This window comes from Genypterus blacodes, unplaced genomic scaffold (assembly GCF_046128005.1).
Source record: "Genypterus blacodes isolate CSIRO-AG114 ecotype Tasmania unplaced genomic scaffold, CSIRO-AGI_Gbla_v1 ptg000017l_1, whole genome shotgun sequence".
NCBI lineage: Eukaryota > Metazoa > Chordata > Actinopteri > Ophidiiformes > Ophidiidae > Genypterus > Genypterus blacodes.
In genome coordinates, this window is record NW_027466831.1 from 6093828 (window position 1) to 6118455 (window position 24628).

General features: G+C 42.5%; 3 protein-coding genes across 4 annotated transcripts in view; 1 reads left to right on the top strand and 2 right to left on the bottom strand.

The window, feature by feature from the left end:
• Positions 1 to 1833: 1833 nt before the first annotated feature.
• On the bottom strand, positions 1834 to 21965 carry LOC142991357 (macrophage-stimulating protein receptor-like). The gene is made up of 21 exons (XM_076141464.1): positions 21736 to 21965; positions 18097 to 19402; positions 14686 to 14862; positions 14369 to 14491; positions 13463 to 13633; positions 13208 to 13368; positions 12442 to 12577; positions 12224 to 12360; positions 11727 to 11906; positions 11528 to 11627; positions 11224 to 11442; positions 10976 to 11122; positions 6549 to 6702; positions 6293 to 6376; positions 5950 to 6168; positions 5769 to 5849; positions 5249 to 5430; positions 5043 to 5152; positions 4783 to 4948; positions 4388 to 4524; positions 1834 to 3643 (listed from the first exon to the last, which is right to left on the bottom strand). Exons 2-21 carry the CDS (start codon positions 19297 to 19299, stop codon positions 3412 to 3414), a joined length of 4119 nt encoding a protein of 1372 aa, XP_075997579.1. The 5' UTR covers positions 19300 to 19402; positions 21736 to 21965; the 3' UTR covers positions 1834 to 3411.
• LOC142991270 (cell division cycle protein 20 homolog) lies at positions 7209 to 10422 on the top strand. The gene is made up of 10 exons (XM_076141337.1): positions 7209 to 7284; positions 8324 to 8463; positions 8547 to 8643; positions 8738 to 8860; positions 9024 to 9214; positions 9293 to 9387; positions 9486 to 9723; positions 9841 to 9966; positions 10058 to 10175; positions 10262 to 10422. The coding sequence occupies exons 1-10, from the start codon at positions 7209 to 7211 to the stop codon at positions 10420 to 10422; spliced, it is 1365 nt and encodes a 454-aa protein (XP_075997452.1).
• A 986-nt stretch (positions 21966 to 22951) lies between the features above and the next one.
• The window catches only part of mon1a (MON1 secretory trafficking family member A), a 32207-nt gene continuing 30530 nt past the window's right edge, over positions 22952 to 24628 (bottom strand). For both annotated transcript variants that reach the window (XM_076141083.1, XM_076141082.1), the window contains exons 4-6: positions 23815 to 24580; positions 23552 to 23699; positions 22952 to 23453 (exon numbers count right to left, since the gene is read on the bottom strand). In XM_076141083.1, coding sequence (XP_075997198.1) covers positions 23313 to 23453; positions 23552 to 23699; positions 23815 to 24580 — 1055 coding nt within the window. In that variant the 3' untranslated portion in view covers positions 22952 to 23312. The remainder of the gene's footprint in view (positions 23454 to 23551; positions 23700 to 23814; positions 24581 to 24628) is intronic.

Genomic DNA, 24628 nt, shown 5'->3' on the forward strand with positions numbered 1-24628 from the left:
TCTTTCAAAATCCATTTATGAGCCTCCTCTGCTAATCAGCCACCGTCACAACTCTGCTCATCAAATGGTCGGGGGTCAGTGGTAGTGGTCACTTCTCTGACTCTTCAGGAGACTTCTGTCTTTTGAAATTTTCAAGCATCTAAAAAAATAATGGTTAATCCTCTATGTTCCACTGTGAAATGTGTATCTTCTGTTGCTGTGTTGGAAAATTTTGCAAAGATTGGTGCTCAGACTGTGTGGTTTATTACTGTTTATGTGGGTATTTATGAGAAGCAAAGCAGCCTTGAAACTCCGGAAATGTTCAGAAAAACAAGGATATACACTACAGTATATAGCATATTTTTCAAAAGCATCAAGCGTCTTACAATATCTCAAAACCAATTTGTCTCGCTGCTCAGTCTATAATGTCACTGTAATACATTTCCGCTGAGGAAGGACAAATTTAGATTGAATTTCAAAATACTGAATGTGACAATATTCAGGCGAGGGTGTAACATATGATTACAGTCTTGTTGTCCAGGTTCCATGGAATTCTTTGCAGTGCTTTGTTTATGCCAGTAAAAGATGATCCAAGGCCTTTCCATTCAGCTCTTATTTGTGAGGGCCTGCCATCAGCTTGTACCAGTAAAAAATAATTAGCCTACGACTTCCAAAACTCTTTGGATGCCCAGTTGCACAGATTGTTTTTTTGCGCTCTAAACACAAAGAGCTGTCGTACTGAATGTTCATGTTCCTTCTAGTGGATCTGCCAAATGTATTCATCCACATCACTGAATCACTGTACCACTATTCCTGACAAACCAATGTCCACCAATATGTGAAGTAATCATAAAATAGGAGTAGAGAGTCTGCATCCGTAGGATACCATATGCATCATAAAGATGCATATAGTATGGGTGCGTCAGGTGAACCCATCTAGAGGAGCTAGACTGTTTACCGCCACCCTTCTAGAAGGGCTGACAGTTACTGTTTTACCTTTCAGTACAGGTAATACATTACATTAAATTACATTACATTACGGTCATTTAGCAGACGCTTTTATCCAAAGCGACTTACAATAAGTGTGTTCAACAAAGGTAGATAAAACAAAAAAGGTAGATAATACAACTGGGGAGAGAAGGATTCACGGATGTCTTGTTTGGATGGACTGACACACGCACACACGCTGACGCAAGCCAAGCTCCCTCCGTCCATATCAAAGACCTCACTATCCGGGGACTGACCTTTGTTCTTGGCAACATGAAAAAAGAGAAATGTTTATGATGTTTATGTCCCTCATTGACTTGGATTGTGTTGTGTATGACATCTGCGTAAAGCACAGGGAGCTGTGACTGTATGTTGCTGAGCTTCTTCTCTCTCTCTTTTTGTGAGGGACAGATTGTCTGTGTTAGCCATTTCTACAGTTCATTTAATCAAAGATGCAGCCGTTTGGCACTGCCACATGTCTCAAATGAGAAATAACAGAGAGGGTTGCATTGTCTTGCATTATCTACAGTGGTCTGGTCTGTTCAGTGTCTTACAGCCTATATTGATTTTGAACCTTGCTTTATAAGAATAGGAGTCTCATTGATGTTGCAGTGCAAATGTGAAAATGGAGAAAATTCTTCCCATGAGGAGTATGCCCACATACTGGAAACATCTATCTCCAGAATGAGAATGACAGCAACGTACAAGGCAATGCTGACATCTAGTGGAGAGCTTTTAAGAGAGAATTTGGGCGATGGATTCATGAGGAAAACGCACATACAACATAAATGAGTTTGCATGAAGGCCAACATCCACATCATAAGAAGAACTCTATAAACAAATAAATATTGTAATTTATTACACTCTATCTCAAAGACATTGTGTCAGAAATACAAGAAACACTGATTTCTTTCAGAGAAGTGGTTGACATATTGCCTTGCTGAGGTATGATCCAAAATATACTAAACAATCACAACATTTCGAAAGAATTAAAAGCAAATGGGTGAATATCATAATTATGAGCTGCTGTAACAGTACATTATGTGTGTTAAGGAGTCATACAACCTTTACCTGCCACTGAACTGCCTTGGAGTGTCTTTAGTTTCCATCATAGCTCTGCTTTCTGAGTCTCCTCACTGGTGACCATTTGTAGAGGAATTGGCTGTATAGGAGTCATAGGTCTACATTCAAAAAGTAGGGCACAACAATTATATCGGACGAAGCCATTTTTGCATGGTGTCATTTTAAAATCAAGTCAACACTTTACTTTCCCTGTGTGGGAACTACAGGAGATTATAACTCTGCTTTGAGGACTTTTCTTGCTGGTGTCCACACCAATGGAGGTCCACTGCTGAACAGGCTGGGTGCAAACCATATTTACACACATGAAGGACACAGTCAGTTTGGTTCCCATGACATCGTAAACAGTCTTTAGCCATAACCTGTCCACCAGGTCACTACCATCTGTGACGTTAAACACTTTACTCTAGCTCACATTATCAAACAACAAACACTTCCCACGGCAGACATTTTGTATAGCAGAGTTGTAGCATTAACACAGGCCTCATTCAATTTACAACACACTAGCAAATGTCTGCAAAGAAAAAGGTCTTTAAGTTTTTAGCTAGTTAGGTAGTTAGTTAACCTGTAGGCACATTTAGCAAAGTAGCTTCACTTTTACATGCAACTACAAGTCAAGACAAACACTATCACACAGGCTTCTACGGTTAGCTAGCTGACAAGCTAGACTATATAAAAACAAATAATGTTTAACATGTGACACTGCAGTGAAAAAATAAGGTAGAAACTGTTACCGCTACCTCCATGAGCTCCAACTTCTCAATTCAAAAGTTGTAATTACCACATGTCACACATTCAAGTGCTAAAGGTTGAGACTAAACAACAAAAGCGTAGGAAGGAGATGCAAAAACATTTGCATTATGTATGTACCTTGAGCATTAATTGTTAAATTTATTTGCATTGTAATTTGTTGTTCTCGCCACCAGATGTCTTTGTTTGCATCTATGTGTCTGTGTCCTTAGCAAATTACAGTCCATCTGAATAAACAGAAAGAGGATTTTTGTTGAGCATTTTTAACAGCACACCCGTAAAACATCACAACACAGCAACATAGAAAAATGTGAGCATCGCATTGGTAATTACAACTTCTGTCATCCATGGCACATAGGCAGAGTTTATATTTGTAACATTCTTTGGACTCAACTAAGTAGCAGGTTTGAAAGGTCATACTGTTGTTCTCAGGTGCCTTAAGTGAAGGACCTCTGTTATGGCTGTGGGAGGTTGTGCGTTAAAAGTACCTTACAACATCATTCCTATACACACACAGAATTTATCAATCTTTCATGGACACCGGCAGGCCTGGCAGAGATCTATGTGCTCTGGCTGTTGGCACTGACACTAGTTTGAACTAAGAGGAAGAGTGGATCAGGAGGAGACGGAGCCTGAGTCTTCAGGGTCTGTGGAGTCACATTCATCAGCAGACTCGGTGAGGGCAGGGTAGGGCCGCGGCTGGTCCAGGTTGACGTAGGTCACCTTCAGACTGATGTAGTGTTCTCCCTCCAGCCCGGACTGGATGGTGAAGATGGCTGACACCAGTGTGGCAAAGCTGGGCCTTAACTCTGGATCAGGGTCCCAGCACTCAAGCATGATACTGTACCTGGAGAACAAAGAAAAAGTTGTGTAATTTTGTGTGTATTTCTTAATTTGTCTTTGCTCTCTCTTTGAAATCAGTAGGACGTGAAAACTATCAAAACTAAGAATTGTCTTTAAACGAGATGTAGCTTTCCAAGTAGTTGTATGCCTCTTCCAAGCTGTTTCAGGACTTGTTCAGATAGATTATACATATCAAAATACATGAGAATGTGGTCAAAATGGACCGATTACACATTCTTGTCAAGTCTGAATCAAACCTTAATAGTATCTATAGATTTATAAAAAGCCATCCTTGAACCTATTTAGATGTGGACTCACCGGACAAGACTCACCGGACAAGAGGCATGAATGATTGATTTATTCTTCATCACTCTTACAAGCAAACTGGCCACTGGATTTATCATAAAAAAATTCCTAAAACAGCAAACATTTTCCCTTGTGTGTGTGTGTGTGTGTGTGTGTGTGTGGGGGGGGGGGGGGGGGGGGGGGGGGGGGGGGGGGGGTTTGTTTTGTTTGGAGTGTGTGATGTAGCGGATACACATTAACCACATTGCTTAACCCCGTTTGAAAAACATAGTGTACAATTTATGGGTTTAACATCACTGAGTGACCTTTTAGAAATCCTCCTTTTACTACACAAACCTACCGCCAACATCTTTTCTCTTCTGTCTGTATTTTGTATTACTCTCTCTGTATTTCTCTGGCTCAACAAAGTGAGCAGTACAATCCTATTAATCCTACTACTTACAAAGGGTCGGGGCAGTACTGTGGCTGAGGAAGCCTCCTGCCCTTCAGTAGGTAGTGTGTTATGTCATAGGGGTCCACCTCTGGGTACGGGCTCGCTCCTCTGGTCAGCATCTCCCACATCAGTACACCAAAGGACCACTACATCAGGACAGGAAGAAGCTATAAGTACCTCAAGTCCAAGTCGAGTTTTCTTTCAAACCTGTTTTAATGGTGTTTTAGGATACCAGGTTCTTTCATTTATAACCCTGAATGTTGGTTTTAAACAGCAAAACAAATACACCAAGCCTTGAAAACAACAAATAGACAAATGTCATCCATGCATGAACATTGTGTGAGTGTGCCTTTGCATCGCTGTAGTGATCTTGATTGTAATGATGCGCTTCTGTCTTTGCTCACCACATCTGACTTGGAGGTAAATTTCTGTGTCTGCAGACTCTCGATGGCCATCCACTTGACAGGTAGCTTAGCCTTCTTGTGGTCCTGCACACTGTAGTACTCTTTATCGAACACATCTCTGGCCATTCCAAAGTCTGCCACCTTCACTGTGTAGGACTCATCCAGCCTAAGGACAGAAAATGTGCAGGAGTGGGACTAAACTGTGAACTTAACTATGAATAAAAACCTGTTTTTTTTCTCTGCATCTCTCTGTATCTTACATGCAGTTGCGCGCTGCAAGATCTCTGTGCACAAACTTCTTCTGAGCCAAATACTCCATCCCCTTGGCAACCTGCAGCCCAAAGCCGATCAGATCCTTCACAGTGGGGTTCTAAAGAAATCCACAGAATTAACATGGTTGGAATTGTTACACAGCTGCTTGCACATAAATGTGATTAATTTCCACTGTTTAATTTAGCAGGCGCACCCTCTTCTCGCAGCGTATGAAGTGTCGCAGGTCCCCGTGTTTCATGTATGGTAGCACCACTAGAGGGAGACCTTCCTGAGGCAGCAGGATGCCCAGCAGAGACAGAACGTTTGTGTGGTGGAAACCTTTCATTATGATTCCTTCCTTCAGAAACTGCTCCACCTCCTCCACATCTGTTATTCCTGATTACGCAAACATAAGGTATAAGGCCTGTGTGTTAATATAGAGACATTACAACGAATTTTCAAAGTGCATATGATTGACTTGGCATGGTTAAACATTGACATAAAGAAAGCAATGAAACCAGCTGCAAAAACAGGCAAAATTCCAATAAAAAAACGCATAATTACTGGGATTTACCTAACAAGTGATGTCTGGTAGGTGCAGTGCAAACACTTCTCTTGAGCACAACATATGGCTGTGGAACTTTCTAACAGAACAATAATCTACAGCACCGTTTGTAACTTGTCCCACAACCCACCAGTGCTTTCCTGCTGTGTTTGAAGGAAATATTACTCACTGTTCAAAGATTTGACAGCACAATGTATTTCTCTGTTGGTGTGGTCTGTGAAGTACCCATGATAGACTGTTCCAAAATGACCTGAAGGGGAAAAACAGACATTATTGATTACACTGCATATACTGAATATATGTGTGTATGATATACAAGCCTACATATTCAAATATTGAAGGCATCCTACCCTTCCCTATGATCCGATGATGCTGCACAATCAGCATCTCTGCTGGAATAAGAACGTCCTTCACCTCCTCCAGCAGCTCTGGCCTAAAACTGGAGATGGAGATCTTCTCTGCGGGCATGAGGGGGGTGAGGGTAGGATCCATGCCGCCGCTTGCAGTGTAGGACAGACTGGGAAACGCCACCGGACCTACCAGTGTGATGGGGGGACTCAGGGATGCCACTAGAGCCCAGGAAAGGAGAGTTAATAATTATGAATGGAGAGCTGAGATCAAACATCTTGAGCATATGAACATTGTACAGATGTAATCTGTTTGTACAGTATAGGTGCTCAGCTATAAAGTCACCTCTCCTGTAGTCCCCAACAGGCGACATCTCCACATTATTGGTAGCAGAGTGATTTGCACCCAAGCGACTCTCCACCATGGAGGCTGAAAAACATTTCACAACTCTTTTTTAATCATCAACCACTAAACGAGACGCCTGCACATCATAGGCACCGCTCAGGATGTTCTAGTTGAAAGAGTCGTGTAATCCATCCCAAATTCACAGAAAATGCATGTTTGGGTTGTATAAACATGTCTGTTCAAGGTCCAAACCCACCTTTCTTTTTCTTTCTCAAGTGTTTCATGACTACGAAGGCCAGCACAGCCCCGGCAACCAGTGCTGCCAGGATGCCCAGAACGATTCCCACCATGTAGTGGTTGCTGACTCTCAACACCGTGCCGACATTGTGGACCTGCCCGTTGATGGAGATCTGGAAAAGAGTTAGTCGTCAAATACAGTGAATGTCACTAGCATGTGCACTTGCTGCCTCTTTTTCTGTCAAACAGCCTGAAAACTAAGTATGTGTGGATTTCATTTTCATTGTAAAGAGACATTTGTATTTTATGAATGATAATCAAAACAAATCAATTACATTTACACGCACATTTTCAGAGTAAGTACATATAAAGGAATGCATTTCGTATTATCTGCAGCACCCAACCTGGGACTTGTGAAGGACGCTATTTAACGATTCAACTTCCCAAAGTGTTGGCTAATGAAAGGAATCACAAGGCCAGAGCTGTCAAACTCAACACTTCCCCATTGCAAAAGAGCGCTGGCGCCTGGCCAATCATAGAGCTCGGGACTACGGCGGGAATCTTGATTTGCATAATTTACCGTTATACAGTACGACAGAATGAGGCCACGAGTACAGCATGAACCGACGTCACAGCAACTTAAAAATAACTAAAGATAACGCTCTCCTCTGCTGTACACATGGAGAGGACCGAACAAAAATATCTGACAGAAAGCTGCATGGCAAATCGGAGGAAATTGGCTCGCGCTATCTCAGGTAACGGTCACTTTAATGTTATTATTTACACTAGCAGCTAAGTGTGCTACCGTTTGAGTCTCTCGGGCGCTTTACTTTAGTGCTTAAGTAATTGTTATTGTCGGACAAAATCTGCTCGTCTATGATGTACCGACAGAGTTAGCAGCTACAGACCTGCTCGTTTCATCTGGGGGGGGGGGGCCTGATATCGGTTCGTTTGGGCCCTCTGGTTAGGACCACATAGGTTCGGTTCGCGATCTCTCCACGGAGAGGTTATCTTGCAGTGAGAATGTAACCTACTAAATTAACCCATACAACTAACTTGCTTTACTGTAAACGCTACAAAAAACAATTGTTGACACTGCCCAGACTTAAAACTAGTTTAAATCTCTAACTAAGCTTACTCTTTACGTATTCGCAAGAGAAGTCGCATCGTTTTTCTCCATTTTCGATGTTGTTTTGATTTGACCGAGTACAGAACCGGATAATTCTGACCAATCACAAAACGGTTTGCAAGCGCGTGTCGTTTGTGTACAAGTTACATTACGTTACATGACATTACGGTCATTTAGCAGACGGTTTTATCCAAAGCGACTTCCAATAAGTGCGTTCAACATAGGTAGGCAAGTTGTGGTTGCCATTACTATGGACAGGTGACGGTGTGTTACAGCGTATATCTGTATTGAGACTTGTAGTTGTTATGTTTTGCTTTTTGAAAATTGGTTTATCACCGGCCCAAACCAAAAACATACTGTTTTGTGATTAGCCAGTATTCGTTAACTCCTGACCTCTGACCTGGAAAACGTTTTCTTCACCTGAACAAAATCACCAACAACAATCGAAAATGGACCATCACTCTCTTGTGTCTAATCGCTTTGTTTGTTATCGACACGTTCATTTACCAATATCCTGTATAATGACAATGCTTGAATTCCTGACGCATAATTGGAGAGTGTGTGTGGTTTGTTTGGAGGGGTCAGTATTTGGTATGCTCTTGTAGTTATGTTTTTCACTGCATATCATTTTTTGAAATTGCAACCAGTGGGTCTTTTTCCACCAGGTAAAAAAGAAAAGCTGACCCATAACAAGGTTGGAGGAGATCGTTTCATTCCGATCAGAAATGACAAACAAATGGAAGTGGCAAGTTTTCTGCTCAGCAAGAATGAACCCAGGGGCAAATACAATGCAGCATCGTCATCCGTGAGTCAGCTTTTGTACAGTTATAATTCTTGTTTTGTTTTTTTTAAATGACTGTTGATTCATCAGCTACCTGTCTTTTGAAGGATAAGGGGAAAGCTCTGCCTATCGCACTTAATGGATATGACATTCAGGACGCAAATATCCTGTCCTTTGAAGTAAAGCCTCCGAATGCTCCAGAAGGTATAGCACCTCTGATCCAGCATGTATGAAGCGACATATTGGTGGTTGGTTTGTGTACAAAGCTAAAACAATTGTGGTTTGTTCTCACATTCAGGTTATCAGAACAATTTGAAAGTCCTCCAAAGTCAAGCTCCGACCCGCATCGCAAACCAAAGAAGACAGGTTTCTTCATATCCCTACAGAGTTTTGGATGCTCCTCATCTTAGAAACGATTTCTGTGAGTGATTTTCCATACTTGCATAAAACCCAGCAGTGAGCTCTCGTCTAGGAATTGATGGGCTCCTTCTACATTGTCACATTTTCATGGTGGTCTTCTGAGGCTGTGCATTTCCTGTAGGTGTTCCTCATACCAACATACATTTATTTGACCCCTCTTTCAGATTTAAATCCGCTGGACTGGAGCAGTCGCAACCATCTCGCAGTGGCACTTGACGACAGTGTGTACATCTTCGACGTCACTGAAGGCAACGTCACTCTGCTGATGAAGTGTGAGAATGACTACATCTGTTCAGTGAACTGGACCAAAGACGGCAACCACCTGGCTATTGGCACCAGTGACGGCAAAGTTCAAGTGAGTGTATTTAAAGAACTTCACATCACTTCATGACCCCAACTTCCCAACCTGATTTGTTGCTATTTAAATTCTTAGCTGTGGGATGTAGAGAGCCAGAAGTGTCTACGCAAAATGTCCAGCCACAGAGCCAGGGTGGTGTGCTTGGGTTGGAATCAGCACCTTCTTTCCAGGTATGGTAGCTCCAGCTGAAGTGTGGCCGCACATTGCTCTCTGCACTAACACAACCAAATGTTTGTTGGAATCAACTCTCTTCTCGTTCCCCTCACAGTGGTTCAATGTCTGGACACATCCACCATCACGATGTTAAAGTGAAGCACCACCACATTGCCACACTGAGCGCTCACTCCCAGGAGGTGTGCAGCCTGAAATGGTCTGCCGATGGGAGATACCTGGCCAGTGGCGGCAATGACAACATGGTCTATGTGTGGCCTCGTGTGCAGGAGGGTGGAATCAGCAGTGACAGCCAGCCGGTGCACAGGTGGGACGCACATCAAGGAGCAGTCAAGGTGAGCGTCCTCGCCCAGATACAAGCGAGTGACTTGTAAGATGATCATTTGTCGCTCTTTTTAATACGCAGATCCTCTCATAGTATGTTTAGTTGATTTATGAAATGTGTTTTTCAGGCCTTAGCCTGGTGTCCATGGCAACCAAATATCCTTGCTTCCGGAGGTGGTTCTAATGACGGTCACATACGCATCTGGAATGCACACAGTGGCTCCTGCATTAGTTCACTTGACACTCAGTCACAAGTAACTGCAACTTTCTAGTCCTTAATTTTAATGACCATTTAAAAGTGTGTGTGTGTGTGTGTAGGACTGATAACCCTTTCTCGCCTTTCAGATATCCTCCCTGGTATTTGCACCAAACTACAAGGAGCTTGTATCTGCCCATGGATGCAGCCACAACAACATGGTTATCTGGAAGTATCCGTCTCTCTCCAAAGTTGCTGTGCTCCATGGTGAGTGTTTGCTCTGGTCCAAATAAAACACACATTTGCACCTTGTGGCATTTGTGGGACTAAATAAAAAATGCTCTTTCTTTTAGGCCATGCTGACAGAGTCCTCAGTTTGGCTCAGAGCCCAGACGACTCTACAGTTGCCAGTATTGCTGCAGATGAGACGGTGCGTCTGTGGAAGAGCTTTGAGCTGAACGAAGACAGGATGGCAAACACCACCTGCAGTCTCATTCATCAGTCAATCAGATAATTTGCAGGGATTTTTGAGTCTTAGATCTAATGAGGTGTGTATTTATTTATTTAACGATAACTTCCACTATTTTTTAGCAATAACCAGCAATTTACTAATGTGCATCACTGTCAGTGAATGACTTGATTGCAATAAGTTGGCTTTTAAGATAAGTTAAGATAAGATAAAAACTTTATTTATCCCGAGGGAAAATAACATGAAAGAAAATGCTTGGGCTAGTGTTTGGCACTGTACATGCTATCACCTAAAAATATGAGATGTAATGTCAGTAGTAAATCAAATGTTGCCTTTTCCCACAACACTTAAATGCCTCATCAGTCGGGTGTAAGAGTTTCTCAGTTGAGGTCTTAACTTATCCTGGTATATTAAAATGTGCTTATCATCCAAAAGCTCTCATTCCACCTCCCGGTAGTAATCCAATTAATTTTCCTTTGGTTCCATTGTTGTGATATTGAATGCATGTGTGTGGCAAAGGGTACAATATAAGAATACACAATCAAAAAAGAGTGGACGGGGTCTTACAGCCATTATCTAAACCTCTAACCTGACTAACCTTCACTGGCAGTCCCTCACTGGGCATGGTCATGTTTTTGGGGATCCTGCAGGTAATCTCATTATCCAGGACTTTGGCGTCGCAGTCGACACCAGCCACGGTCATGATGATCGTCATACAGGAACTCACCAGGTTGAGTTTTTGGTGCTGTGCACAGAGAAGAAACACAACTATGATAAATAATACACATCTATATTCATCTTCATCGATGCATTGAAATGCAAATCCCCTCCCAGCAATGTCCTTACATGCAAGGATACTTCATCAAACCCAGGGTACAAACTGAGCACATGTCCATCTGTTTCAAAGGGTATGGGCTTTCCGTAGGGGTGGTAGGAGAACTCTTTTTTCCAAAGTCCAACCGCCCCATCCATGTCAAAGGAGAGCTCTCCTTCCTCTGTCTCATCCCTGGGAAACGCAGGAGTCACACACTCCATTCTGGTGGGCAGTGACTTGCCTATGCACTCCTAGAACAACAGAGAGTTTCATAGCATCAATAATCTGAACACTGAGCCAAGAAAAGACAGATGTACATGAAGATGAGCATTGTACCCTTGTCACTGGTTTCAGGTGACTCTCATTGGGTTTAAAGCGGATAATGGTGCGGTACACAGAATCCAGGTTCTCCCCTTCGATCACAATCTTTGACCCCCTGCAGTTTATACACAAAATTAAATGAGACAAGTTTTATTCGCACAACACAAAGAGCATTCAAATTGTGCTCAATGTTCAATGCCTGTGTATGTCTCACCGGTCAAAGCTGCAGTCAGGCAGGACGGCTGTAATCTTAGGGTTGTCTTTGTAGTAAAACACCTTGGTGGTGAGGACAGGAGACTTGTCGATGAAGACACTGAGAGGGACGTCCCTCGCCTCTGGGATGGGCTGGGACAGACAGATGATGGAGGACACATTGCCTTTCGGCTTTGTGACCCTGCAGAGACAGCAGAAAGTGTATGATGTTTACAAGCCATAGTGACTCAAATGCAGCACTTCAAAAAGCCTCTTGCTAATAAACCTAAAGTACTATATGTTGCATTCCTTCCTTATGCCTGACTGTGACTCAAACCCTTTTAAGACTTTACAGGGAGAACCTGTAGTTTCTCAGTCTGTAATTACCCAAGCTCATAAAAAATGTTTTCAATACCAACTAATGTTCTTCTTCTTCTTCTTAGAAAGTAGGACAAACACACAAATCCAAACATATCCTTTTACTGGAGGTCAAAGTGGAGACAAGATGCAATTCCAGACCTCTTTATGGGACAGGCCATGTCATTGAGAGTGACTCTCCTGGTCTTTCCAGCATTCAAATGAGGCCCAGTCACCGTGATGTGTGTGCCCCCAACCCGTGGACCATAGTTGGGCTGGATTTCAGTAATGTTGGGAATCTGAAGGGACAGTTTATCATAGCAATATAATCAAGGTTATACAAGCTGATATGCATTGGAGAAAATGGAGTTGATTATTACCACAAATGTGAATCCCGGCGTTTCTGCCTTCCCATCAATAGAGTAGCGTCCCTCCACTTTGCCTTCGTGCACCTCTACTGTAATGTTGACTGGTTTGGACAGTTCAGTGGGCCCAGAGCGAATCTTACACACCAAGCTAAAGAGACGCACAAGAAAACACTTCTGTCATCCACAAACTTCAGCTACTGCAACACAACTCCAGCTGCAGTAGAATCTCATTTCCACTTGAAACAACTCAAATTAAATGTTTTCCTCTATTCCACAGATTAACCTGATGAAATATGGCTTTCAGAGCATTAAACTGCTGGAAATGGGAACATCACTACTTTACATTAGTGCCCATTCAGGTGAACCTGTATTTGTTTATACAAGTTAATAGAGGTGCCAGTGTAATTTGGCATATATACTTGAAATAAGCCTATAATAAAGTATTCTCTCTTCTGTTTGATTGACCCTTCTCTGCGTTCCTACTGAGAGGTTATTCCACACAGACTTTTGATGTGGAACTGTTCCTGGTGCTTGTTTCCTCTTTCTATTGTCCCTTTTGTAATATTTATTGCTCGGGCCCTTTACTTGGTTCCTCTTTTTGAGAACAGATTTACCATGTTTACACTCTATTGTCAATTGTTCACTGAGGTGCCTGTCCATCCAATAGCCTGGAAGCTCATGAGAGGAAAAATATAGTTTCTAATAAATAAAAGATATGAACAGAGGAAATGAAGGAGGATTTCTCTCAAAGTGACTGTGACATCCTACAGTTACTCACTGTGTGTTGTTGCTTCTGAGTGGCAGCACAGCGCAGGCTGTCTGTCCCAGTCTGACCTGGTGGGTTCTGGATGTGATAGTGGGCCTTAAAGGAGACTGCAACTCCCATCCACACACTGTTAGCTCTGTTTGACCATCAGGGGGAGCAGTCCGTGGAAAGAACTGCGTCAATAAAGCAGAATATACATAGCACCACCTTGACATAAACACTATTTGGACTTGCAGAGGGGATATTACAACACAGGACATATCTCACCCCAGTGATCCCGGGTGGGCAGGACTCGTTCCTCCAGCTACTGTGACACTCGCTCTCCCAGGAACACACTCCAGAGCACCAACCACAGCCCATGAACTTGGGGGCTGTCAGACACATGGCACAGGTCAGGAAGTGTTGACAACCTGGCCCTCTCTGGGGAACCTGAATCATCTGAAAGCAATAGATCACACATGTCATTTCACAATATCATTCCATCTTACTACCACCTCAAAAAAATCCCACACCCCTGCTTTATTACATATTAATGTGAATCTGACAAAGCTATGAAATGTTGCCAGTCACAGTTTCAAACCATTCATCAATGTCTATACCATCCTGCTCTGCTCCTATCACTTTTACTGCCAATACCACATGATTCATTCATCATCATTTCCCCTTGATGTCGTCCCTGTCTCGTCTGTACTCATCTGTGTATAGGTTAAATGTTTTTCTCAACATTTATATCAGATTTGCAGAATTTATGTTTAGCGATTACGCATAATTGACAGTGGTGAAGGATGATTGTAAAATTATCTGAATGTTATACATCCACACTTGATTGTCTCGTGGTGTCCAAAATTGTAACTGCCTTACTGGCCGATCAGAATGCCCAGAGAACCTCAGACTCACAATTGAATATTGTCGTCTGTGTTACCACACAACAAATTCAAATGAAGCGTTTTCACTTTCTGTCAAGGCAGGGAAACACCCTGACCGGTTTGCAGATCATTCCAGAGCTCATTCATATGCACAATTTAGCCTCCAATTCATCTAACCTGTGTGAACTGGTAGAGGAATCGACTAACCATCAAGCCACTGCATGCCTTATTCCATGTAAAACCTTACTAAATCTGCTGCTGCTATGTTTTACTCATTTACAAAGACACAGTGTGACTGCGGTTGTACCTTGTCACCAACCACAAAGAGAAGATACTTTGTTGAGTACACAGCAGCAATGGACGAGACCCTCTGGTTCTCTACCAAAGAGTAATTGGCAAAGATGATAGGACTGGATCTTGTCAACACAAGCTGCCAACACAGACACAGATGTCATTAGTGATTACACAACCACCAGAAGTGGCAAATACAAGAGGCAGTAGACTATACATGTGATTTGCAAGCTTCTCCTTTTTTAGTGCATGTTGCGTGTAAAGAAACAAGTAATCAGTCTCTAGTAGTTGCAGTAGTTGCAGTATTTCTTCGCATCCCTATATTGTGCGTACTTGCAGCAGGCGTCCAGTAGAGGTACCAATGTGGGCCACAGTCTTGTTTTCTATGGTGGTGACCAGCAGAGACGTGAGGAGGACGTCTCTCATCTGCCTGTTGAAGAGGTCCACTCTGTAGTAAGGCTTGGACACCATAGTGGGATGGTCTCTGCATGTGGCGTTGTTCTCCATGCTCTAGCACCAAACCCACAAATTTGAATTTTGTACATGATTTTAAGAAAACAAATAGCTATACAGTATATGTGCAGCGTGTCTGAGATAGTTCACAAGACAGATGAATAAATAATAATGCAACCTCCCCAAGTGACCTGCAGAGGCTAAGGGTTGTAAAATGGATCGATGGTTCAAAGGGAATTATGTAATTAAGAGATGTCAATCCTTCTAAATCTCATAATAGTTTCTTCTTAATACCAACCAATGCAAATGTGAAAAATTTGAAGATGACGCTAGTGTCTTATTATGTGGAAGGGGTATGAGCTGTACTGGTCACATGGCAACCACAGGGTCAGAATTCATGAGACAGCTGAAGGTGAATGTGTTGTGATAATAAGATCATGTCATTATTGAAGAGGCTGTGATAAATGATGGGGTGCAGCATGACTGACAGACGTGCAGTTACAGATACACATTAGGGCGGAGCATTGTTCATGTAAAGGGAGTCCGTGTAAACGCTGGCAGAGTGTAAACACAACACAAAAAAAACATTTTCTTAGCTTATCAAAGTACATACATACATATACATACATATTTGAGTTCTGCTGAAACTGAAATAGATGCCTTTTACAGTTACAAAATATTGGAACATCTTCTTCCTCCACCATTCGATCTCATGGTGTGATTGATCGAGGAGCTTTACAAAAGGACACGCACACCATTGTGCAGTCACTTCCCCTCCCTAGAGGTGGTTAACCTGGGGCTCAGCACAAAGGAAAATATAAAATGCCATTATTTAAGAGGCCGCCTCACATTCAAAATACCAACGAAACGCCAACAGTGAACAAGTTTCCCAGGTGTAGCACCACAAAAACACTATGAGCAAGAACATCATTAAAGAGGAGACGATGCTGATTTTGACACACTAATCAGAGTGTGAACTTTATGTATGAAGGTTGTGCGGCAGGGTAATGTATCAAAGTCAGGAAAAATTACCCTTATAACATCTCAAAGATAACTAGGTGTCTGAGCTGAAAACTGTGAAATTAAACGACTAAAAAGCCACCAAAGTCGCTCGTCCTTATCACATTAATAGTCTCTCAACATCAGTGAGAGACTATTAAACTGTGCGATCATCCATCCATTAGTTATACGGCCTTATCCTGTACAGGGCCGTGGCAGGAGCCTAATTATAAGACTCTGTGTAATATCAACAATATTAGAAGGAGGTTGAGATTCAGTTTTAGATTTATTTGGATGTGTCAACAGATAGAAGTATTCTCTGCATGTCTGAATGCAATGATCCTCTAATGCCTAACTAAAACAATGGCTTACTCAGGAAGCAGTAGAGTATAATATTTGTGAAAAACAAATGATGTTACTGGCAGCATATTGCTTTTGTGCCGCCAGGAGATGGAAGAACCGGGATTTCATATTCCTGGACAATCCAGTTGGCAGAGAGCACAACAGTTTATATGAGCAGCCAAGAGCGATGCAACAGAAGAAAACCCAGGAGATGACTTCATAAGTCCAGATGGAAAGTGTTCAGCTGAAGGCTAAAAGAGGAAAGAACATCCACAACAGCACGTGTTCCAAACACTTCACAGTCATTCCCGTCAATGCAACCGCTCAGATCTAAACTTTCAACCATGAAGACATCGTAAGAAAAACAGAGGACGGTGATTCGTGGGATAGGTTGAAAACTCATCGGAACCTTTGGTTGAACATGTCACCTCATATCACATCATACTATTGCTTCACAGTGATAACAACCTCTCTTCTACCACAAGTTGAGTCACATCCTCCTGACTTTGCTCTGGATATTGTGGCAGAGCTCTGTGACCCCAAAAGCAGCTTCTCTGTCTGGGAATTTTCGGAGCTCGTACTTTCCAAGAAATGATTCCAAATTCTCAAACTGTGGTCGACTGCGGTTTACATTCAGTAGCTATGGGATGGAAGCCCTCACGTTACGTAAAGCATTCATGGAATCTGAAAAACATTTAGTATTTCTCCCAAGAGAATAACACAAGTAAAACAGTGTTTAAAAATATATATCCAGCCACTCTTTGTGGCCTTACAAGGACACAAAGAAACCTTTGAAGGGAGCACTAGCATGGATGGAGTGAGGAAGGTGGTGTAATTCACTTCACTGACATGAGATCAATCTAGCAATTTCATAAACACCATCCTCAAGCATGAAAGAAGAGGAAAAAGGACTGATAAAGCTATAAGCCTCGCTCCAAATCGGCCTCCATCCAGAAATCGTTCATCCAACTCCCCCATATTATTTTTCCATCCCCACACAAGCTGGATCCAGATTGAATCCCATGTTCACACTCAACACTGATACAAGTGCTTCTAGTTCAATGCCTCCAAGCATGTGCATGACTTAAGAGCGGGTTTGACACATCACCCTCTCAGACCACAAAAAGAGTCTGAGCACGAAACTGCCATTTCCTTGTCATTATAATGTAATTGGGGTTGTTACACGAAGAGGCTCTGCATTAAGTGAAGGCCGGAGGCGATGAAGATGACTTGTGTTTTAATGAAAGGGAACATTTCAATCTGAAGATGACCATGAAGTCTTTCAAACATACTTAATAAATGATACAACACCTATTTGTATCTTTACCTTGAGACATAGTTCCTACAGTTTCTGGCACAATGGTGGTTCAAACATATTGGGAATGTGAGAGGTGGATAATGTATCAGTGGGTGTCATATTACAGCCAACAGCCAATCAAATCGACTCCTCGTGTCTCTTTTCAAAAGTCATCACCAGGACAGTCTGGCCGTTTTGTTGACAGGCTTCTCAATCATGAAACTGTCTTAAGAAACTTTGTTACCGTTGAGTGGCTGGTGGTTGGCTCTGTGCCTCAGAAGCAACAGGAAACATCTACAAGCATTTCTCTAAATTGCAGACACTCATGAACATGACTATTGAATGACTCAAGAGTGGAGATCATGACAGGGCCTGTTGAATGTCAATGAGAACATGAAGTTGGAAATTACAGCGGATATCTTTTCTTTTAGGGATCATTTTTGTTCAGCAGACTGCACATATTCTATACTATACACTTAACGGCCACTTTCATGAACTATGGCCCCAACTGTTACCAATGAGTTGATTAATATTATCATCTTCACAAAGGCAGGAGATATAGCAAGATTTTGACAAGACTCTCTCAATTTATCACATATGGTCATAATCCATTGAAAAATGTATGAAGCCAGTGATTGGACTGAGGGGCTCACCTCGTGGGGGCAGCTCTCACAGGACTGGAAGTGGCACAGACCTCTGGAGAGCTGCTCAGGTCCAGACTCGCAGCAGTCATCCACTCCATCAACAATGGCTTTGTTCACGTTGTCCATGGGGAAAGCACACAGGGCAGAATCGTGCTCCGTGACGCCATTGTCATCAGTAACAGCAAACACCCCATAGAGGATGTCATCTTCCTCCTCTGCCCCCAACTCCTCTGCCAGCTCCCTGCCTGCCTTGCCAAAGTGAGCCGCTTGGACTACATTGTAGACTACATCCTTGTAAGGTTCACTCGCCACGTTCCTCCTTCTGCGTTTCGGCTCAAAACGACACTCCAGAATCACCTCACGGTACCTCTTCATCTCCCACTCGTTCCGTGGGAGACGACCCAAACGAGTCTGAAATGGAGAGGAGTCCTGATCGGGGCTCTCTCTCTGAACAGAGACGAAGTAGACAAACTCCTGAGTGAAAAAGCTGTAGACATATTCAATATGGTATGTCCTCCGCAAACCAGGAAGAACGGTCAGGCCACGCACATCACTGTAGAAACCATCTTCTGTGGCCAGTGGGCGACGAACTGATATAGACTTCCTACCATAACGCTGGGTCACACTGTCATTGACAGAAGCAGCAACAAAGAAGTAGACAGTATGGCCTTCCTCCACCATGGTGACTTTAGTACCCAGAGGACTGGCAACACAGTCAGGACAGTAAGCAGCAGAGTTTGATTCCTTTCTGAACAAACATTTAGATAAAGACGGCGGTCCGTCTGTGCTCAGCTCATGGAAATAGCATAAACCATACTGAGAACTTCCACACGAGTATAAAGACATAAAGAGAGTATCCAGCAGCAAGACCTCATTGTTTGTATTCTCTAAGATGTTGGGGTCCTTGTCAATATCACACATATCACATATCTTACACTCCGGGCTTCCTACTGGCCCGGTTCGAAGCTCCCACACTTTCTCCAAGCTTCTGTTGACAGCTTCGATCACATTCTGAGAAGCTACATAGACCTCCTGATAGTGGGAGTTGTTGACAATGTTCTGGATGGGGCCACGGGCCTGGAAGAAGGGCATGGTGTAAACCACAGTGAAGTTGACAGGGACGGGGGCCAGCGAGGGACAGTTGGCCAAAGCCAAGGCCAGCAGAGTCTGTAGCCAGAGACATGTCCCCCACTGTGTGGTCCAGTTGACCATCTCCACTCCACTGGGGTGCACGGGGGCAGCAGCAGAGAATACGTGAGGTTACCTCCAGGTCTGATGTCGAGACAATCGCATCCTTAAGACCAGACGCCGGGACCTGAATATGTAGAGAAGTCAGTAATCAGTAAGCAGTTATCACTTAGAGCTTAAAAACTGTATGACTGAAACATGTACGGTATACTTTAGTAACATTTCAGTCACAGAAAGGTTCACATCAGTTCACATCAAACTGAATGTGGTGATACAGTCATGGCGCTATGTAAACAAAAATGTGATCTGATGTTCTAATATCTGACTGCATCATATTACACACAGAAACCATGTAGAGCTCAGCTGGCAAACATCCCGTCTCACTTGAGCCACTTGGCAATAAAAGCACAAAGTAGTAATAAACATTAAAGCTTCCTCTGACTCACTACGGTCTGTGGTTAGTAATCAAATAAACGCGATCAAACAAAGCACTATCTTACTATACAGCACAGTGGTATTCTCTATATAGAATTGTGTTTATTGTGACTTTCCACACAGGTCATATCTGTGCAGCCGTGTGGCAAAACCATCAGTCTGCTCCCAACTGAGGCATGTTATTGATTCAAGTGAAGTATTTGTGAGACACCCATATGTTCTGTGCTTACCGCTGACTGAATGAACCAAATCTAACATTGAAACAAAACATTTCCACTTCTGATCAGTGTGGAAACAACCAAATTGAACCATGTCCTAGACGACCTGGTCCTCATAGTGAACAGACGTTGTTAGGTGGATCATTAACTAGACAGCATCACAGTAAGGTTGCATTCAGGAGCCCTGGCCTCTCTACTTTGCATTCCTGTCACAACCGCTACGTGCCTTTCTAGGGGAAAGATGTCCACGCACGGATGCTCTTACAAACATGTGCCTTTTCATGTCACAGGTGAAGATGGGCCTGCGTATCTGCTCACATCGGAGAATCCCAAGAAATCATAATTCTTTATTTAGTTGGGTATCAAAGACACTTTATACTGAAAACATGTTTTGTTTAAAATACTACATCTCTGTATTATAAGCAGTCACATGGAATACTCTGGAGTCAAAGTTCTTGCATCATAAATAATTCATAGAATCCCGCTGATGACGTGTTACATTTTAACATTTGCAGCTCCATGTGAAACCAATTCCAGGTTAGAGTTTCAAAGCCACGAGGACATGGGTATACATAGCAATGGCACTGATTGACTTTCTTCATGTTCATGGTTAATAAAGCAAAGGGTTGAATCTGAGTTTCCATTCATTGCCATTTACAAGCTGGCATACGTAAGAGACATAAAGCTATACGGATTTTGTTTAGACAGATAATATTCTGTATGAATCATATTTTTTCTAATTTGGGTATCTTGGTTTGGCTCATGGACACCTTATAAAATATTTTGTATAAAATAAAAGTCATCCTCACCATCGTCAAAACCTGTAGGCGAACAGCCAAGCTATGAAAATACTATTATCACCAAAACCTAAATGCATTATGAGACAATGATGATGCTAAACATCGTTATGTGTGTGTGGACAACAAAAGATTATGAATGTACCATCCCTTATTAGATTACAGATTATAATATTGCAAAAGGATGAATTCATTATCATTTACTTAACATAACATTCTGGCATTCTCTACACATAGAGCTGTTTATTGGATTAGTGCCTTGCTCAGGGGCACTTTGGTGACAGTTAATTAGAATAAAGAGGATGTCTTCACTTTGATTGATCGGTGTGCTTATTTCCACTGGGATTTGCAGTGTAGAGCTGGATTTGCAGCAGCAATCTATTTCGGACGCATATTGTACCCAGTGGACAAGTGGTATTGATTGAGAGACATGGAATGCATCTTAAACCAGTAGGAACACACCAGAATCCTTCACTGTGGGGAGAAACTGTTTGTATTTACTTTACTTTGAATAATCCTTATAGGCTGAATTATTTGATGTTGTTCTTCTAAAACAGTTTGAGGTTAGTTCTGGGTATAAATCAACATTGTGTAAAACTAAATATCATGTCTGGAAATGGCTAAAGGCGGCAGGAGCCCGGAGGCTGTTTGATAGGTTGCAGCACGAAACGTTCTCTCATTTCTTATTTTTAAATTGAGTGAGCGTTAGTGTTCATATTTATACGACAGCTCTGTCTACAAAAACTGAGCTAAATTCAAATCTTCCTCTTATCAGTCTGACATACGACTTCACTGACACCAACAATTCGCTTGTATTTTCTAGATTAAACACGACAAAGAAAGTCGTAAAATGTGTATTTCTATAGCGTAGAAGTACAACAATTATTCATAGTTTACATGCTTTACATTATGATGTCATATTGTACATATTTGTGTGTGGTAGTTGATTTATTATTGATCCAAATTGATGTTTTATCTTATGAATGAGTCTGTGTGTATCAAACACGTACCTGGCCGTTACAGGTTATGGTGTAGTTCCTCCACTTCAGTGTCGCGTTCACGGTCCTGGTGCTCGGTCGGCTGAACTGTAAACAGCGCAGAAATGAAACAACTTCAGCTGCTTTCAAGATTACAGGAAATATAAACTTCTCAATTTATGATGTAACCCGGTGTCTCATAGTCTCCACACAGCACTGGAGTCTGTAAACAGATAGTTTCGGATTTAACTTCAGCTCCGTCATGGCTGTGTGTGAGTAAATATTATGTGTGCGGGTGTGTGTGTGTGTATGTTGTTCCCTGATGGCTCCGCCCCCCAAAACGCGTCAAACACCACCGGAGAAACCAATTAACCCACTGGATTGTTTCACCGTGACAATGTTCACTAGTAAACGTAGGTTGTGGGAGGGTACAGTGCAGAATTTGTGAGTTAAACATTCAAATAAGTACTTTCCTCAAATGTTGTTTCAATGAAATATATTGCGCACAAAGTTCTCCAAGACGGCATCCGGAAGTTGCATTGTTTCAAAAAAGTTTGATAGTTAGTTTTCCTTTCGATATGATCTTAAAACTATAGAAGAGAATCACAATTTACTTCCGTACAAAAATCCAAATTCGCAGTTGCCAGTAACGTTAGACTGAATCATGACATAGAAATCTGTTTTTTTAAGTCATTTATTTATATATTATGCTTCCATATTATAATAAGGATTGTGAGGAACCGTCAATACCAGCATTGCTACAACCTCCAGCAGCATTACTCACAGTATGTTGGCTTAGCACATTGGCTCTCAGTTAAGGCATCATCGGTAGAGGCAGATGTAGTAGCAAATTAGAAATCAATGAAATACAATTAATACGATTAATAAAAAAACAAGCACAAAAGATTAACCGACATGTTTTCCAGTATTAAAAGCACAGATGAAATGGAATGTAAATATCAAAAGAAAAAAGGAAATGTTATGAGAATTTGTTCTGAATTCAAACAATATCAAAGAATGATTTGAGATGTTAGCGCACAACTGACAGCAATATGTTTTTCTTGGAGTGTATCTTGCGTAACAAAAGTGCATAGAAGTAAAATAGAACTAAAACGATCAAAATGAATCAAAACAACACTTTAAGATGATTTAACTCACACTTCCTATAACAAGAGAAAAAACTGCATTCTGGTCAAGCCCGAGTTGCAGTTTGTGCATTAAAACTATCGTTTGTTTTTAATGAAATGGAACGGCAGCATTAAAGCGAAAAGTTATTCAATTTTTTAATAATTATTTAGTATAATTTTAAGAAGATTAATAGGTTTGTCACAGTAAAATGACTTCAACAGTATCACCAACTCTGCTGTCATACTGCTGTGTCATGGGTGCTGCTAATGTGAAGTCCATCTGCAACAGCTGTTTACTCAAATTAAAATGTATAAAATTCTAGGCAGCTAAAACATAGCTTTAATTTATCTATTATGATTATCATTAATTATATTATCTATGCTCATTAGAAGCATAGCCTCCGCATTAAGATGTGAATCCACAGCTGATGTTAGCACCCAGCCAATAGGCAGGGTGACACTATGTTCCAGGTCAGTGAGGGCTCAGTATGTGAGGGGGCTCAGGATGAAGAGGCGATCCTCCTCCTTCCTGATCCACTTCAGCAGTTTGTTGACAGCAGAAACAGCCAGCGCCTTGGTCCCCAGCGGACTGAAGCAGAGGTAAAGCTCGAAGCCACTCGTCACCTGGCAGAGGAGAAAGGAGACAAAGACAGACGGAATAAAAACAGATACCTTTCATCCATCTGTCATTCAAGCGGCCCAGCTCAGGTCACCAAGCGTACCCATGCCAGCAGGTTTTCAGTTTCACTGCAGTGGTAGATGGAGCGCAGTGGTCTGGTCGGGTGGTGCAGGCGGCTGTGAAGGTCCTGGTACAAACTCATGAGCCGGCCCTGCTCCTCCTCAGATTGGTACACAAAGGGAAACTCAGGACTGGTGGGGAATAAAATGGAGAAGAATTCAATTCAATTCAATCAATTTAGTTCATGTTCATTGTGCTCTAAACTGGTACTTAGAGGAAACACGTTTCAGAGTATGTTGTGCCCACCTGGTGTACAGCCCCGAGCTCTTTGATTTATACAGGAAGTGCCTGAGTTCTGGGATGCCAACCTGTTCCACAGAATAAGTGGGACACTTCAGTGCCTCCCTCAGGGCCTGGAAGGCACTGCGCTTGCTCAGCCTCTCCAAGAAACGTTCCTTGCAGTCAGACATGTTAAAGAAATCCTCTCGATCAGTTGATACCAGGATGAGGCAGAGCTCAGGCACAGGTTTCAGGTAGGAGATGTGAGCATGGAAGAATCCTGCCGTGTTGAACTTGGGCAGACAGATGGGCGTCCAGCCTTCACCCTCTCGAAAAGATGAGGAGGAGCCGACAAGGTTGCAGACCAGGTGCAAGTCTATGTGGTGCAGGTATTGGTCCTTTTTCCTCACCAGTGTAACCAGGCGGTCCCCTGCCAGCAGAATGGAGAAAACCAGGTTCTTGGCTTTGGCGGCTTGCAGGCTCGATGACACGACGTCTCTGGCGGAGCTCGCCAGAGGCAGGCAGGTGACGGCGCTGAGCAGCAGACCGGGGTCACGATCCAACCGAATCAGCAGGTTGTCGGTGAGGTGCTCCGAGCCAGCTAGCAGGCGTCGCAGGTCGTAGTTCTGCTTGTGCTGGAAGATGTGATTAAGCTGGGTGAGGGTGAGCAGGCTGACGATCTGGTAGTAGATATACAGCAGCTCCCGGATCAGCTCCTTGTCAGACTGGCTGGTACGAGACACACCTACCAGGACCAGCGGGCTCTTGGTGAGGAATATCACCTTGTATCCATCTGACACAAAACCAAACAAAGCTCACATGAAATCACAATGTCCTCTTT

Excerpts from the sequence above, each read along its gene's own strand:
- LOC142991357 (XM_076141464.1), bottom strand. The coding sequence starts at position 19,299 with ATGGTCAACTGGACCACACAGTGGGGGACATGTCTCTGGCTACAGACT. Across the intron at positions 6,703-10,975 it reads GTGAGGGACTGCCAGTGAAG|ATCTCCATCAACGGGCAGGT; the intron begins GTTAGTCAGGTT and ends ACTCTTTTCCAG. Across the intron at positions 3,644-4,387 it reads CAGTACTGCCCCGACCCTTT|GTACAGTATCATGCTTGAGT; the intron begins GTAAGTAGTAGG and ends TTTGTTCTCCAG.
- LOC142991270 (XM_076141337.1), top strand. The coding sequence starts at position 7,209 with ATGGAGAGGACCGAACAAAAATATCTGACAGAAAGCTGCATGGCAAAT. Across the intron at positions 7,285-8,323 it reads ATTGGCTCGCGCTATCTCAG|GTAAAAAAGAAAAGCTGACC; the intron begins GTAACGGTCACT and ends TTTTTCCACCAG. Across the intron at positions 8,644-8,737 it reads GCCTCCGAATGCTCCAGAAG|GTTATCAGAACAATTTGAAA; the intron begins GTATAGCACCTC and ends TCTCACATTCAG.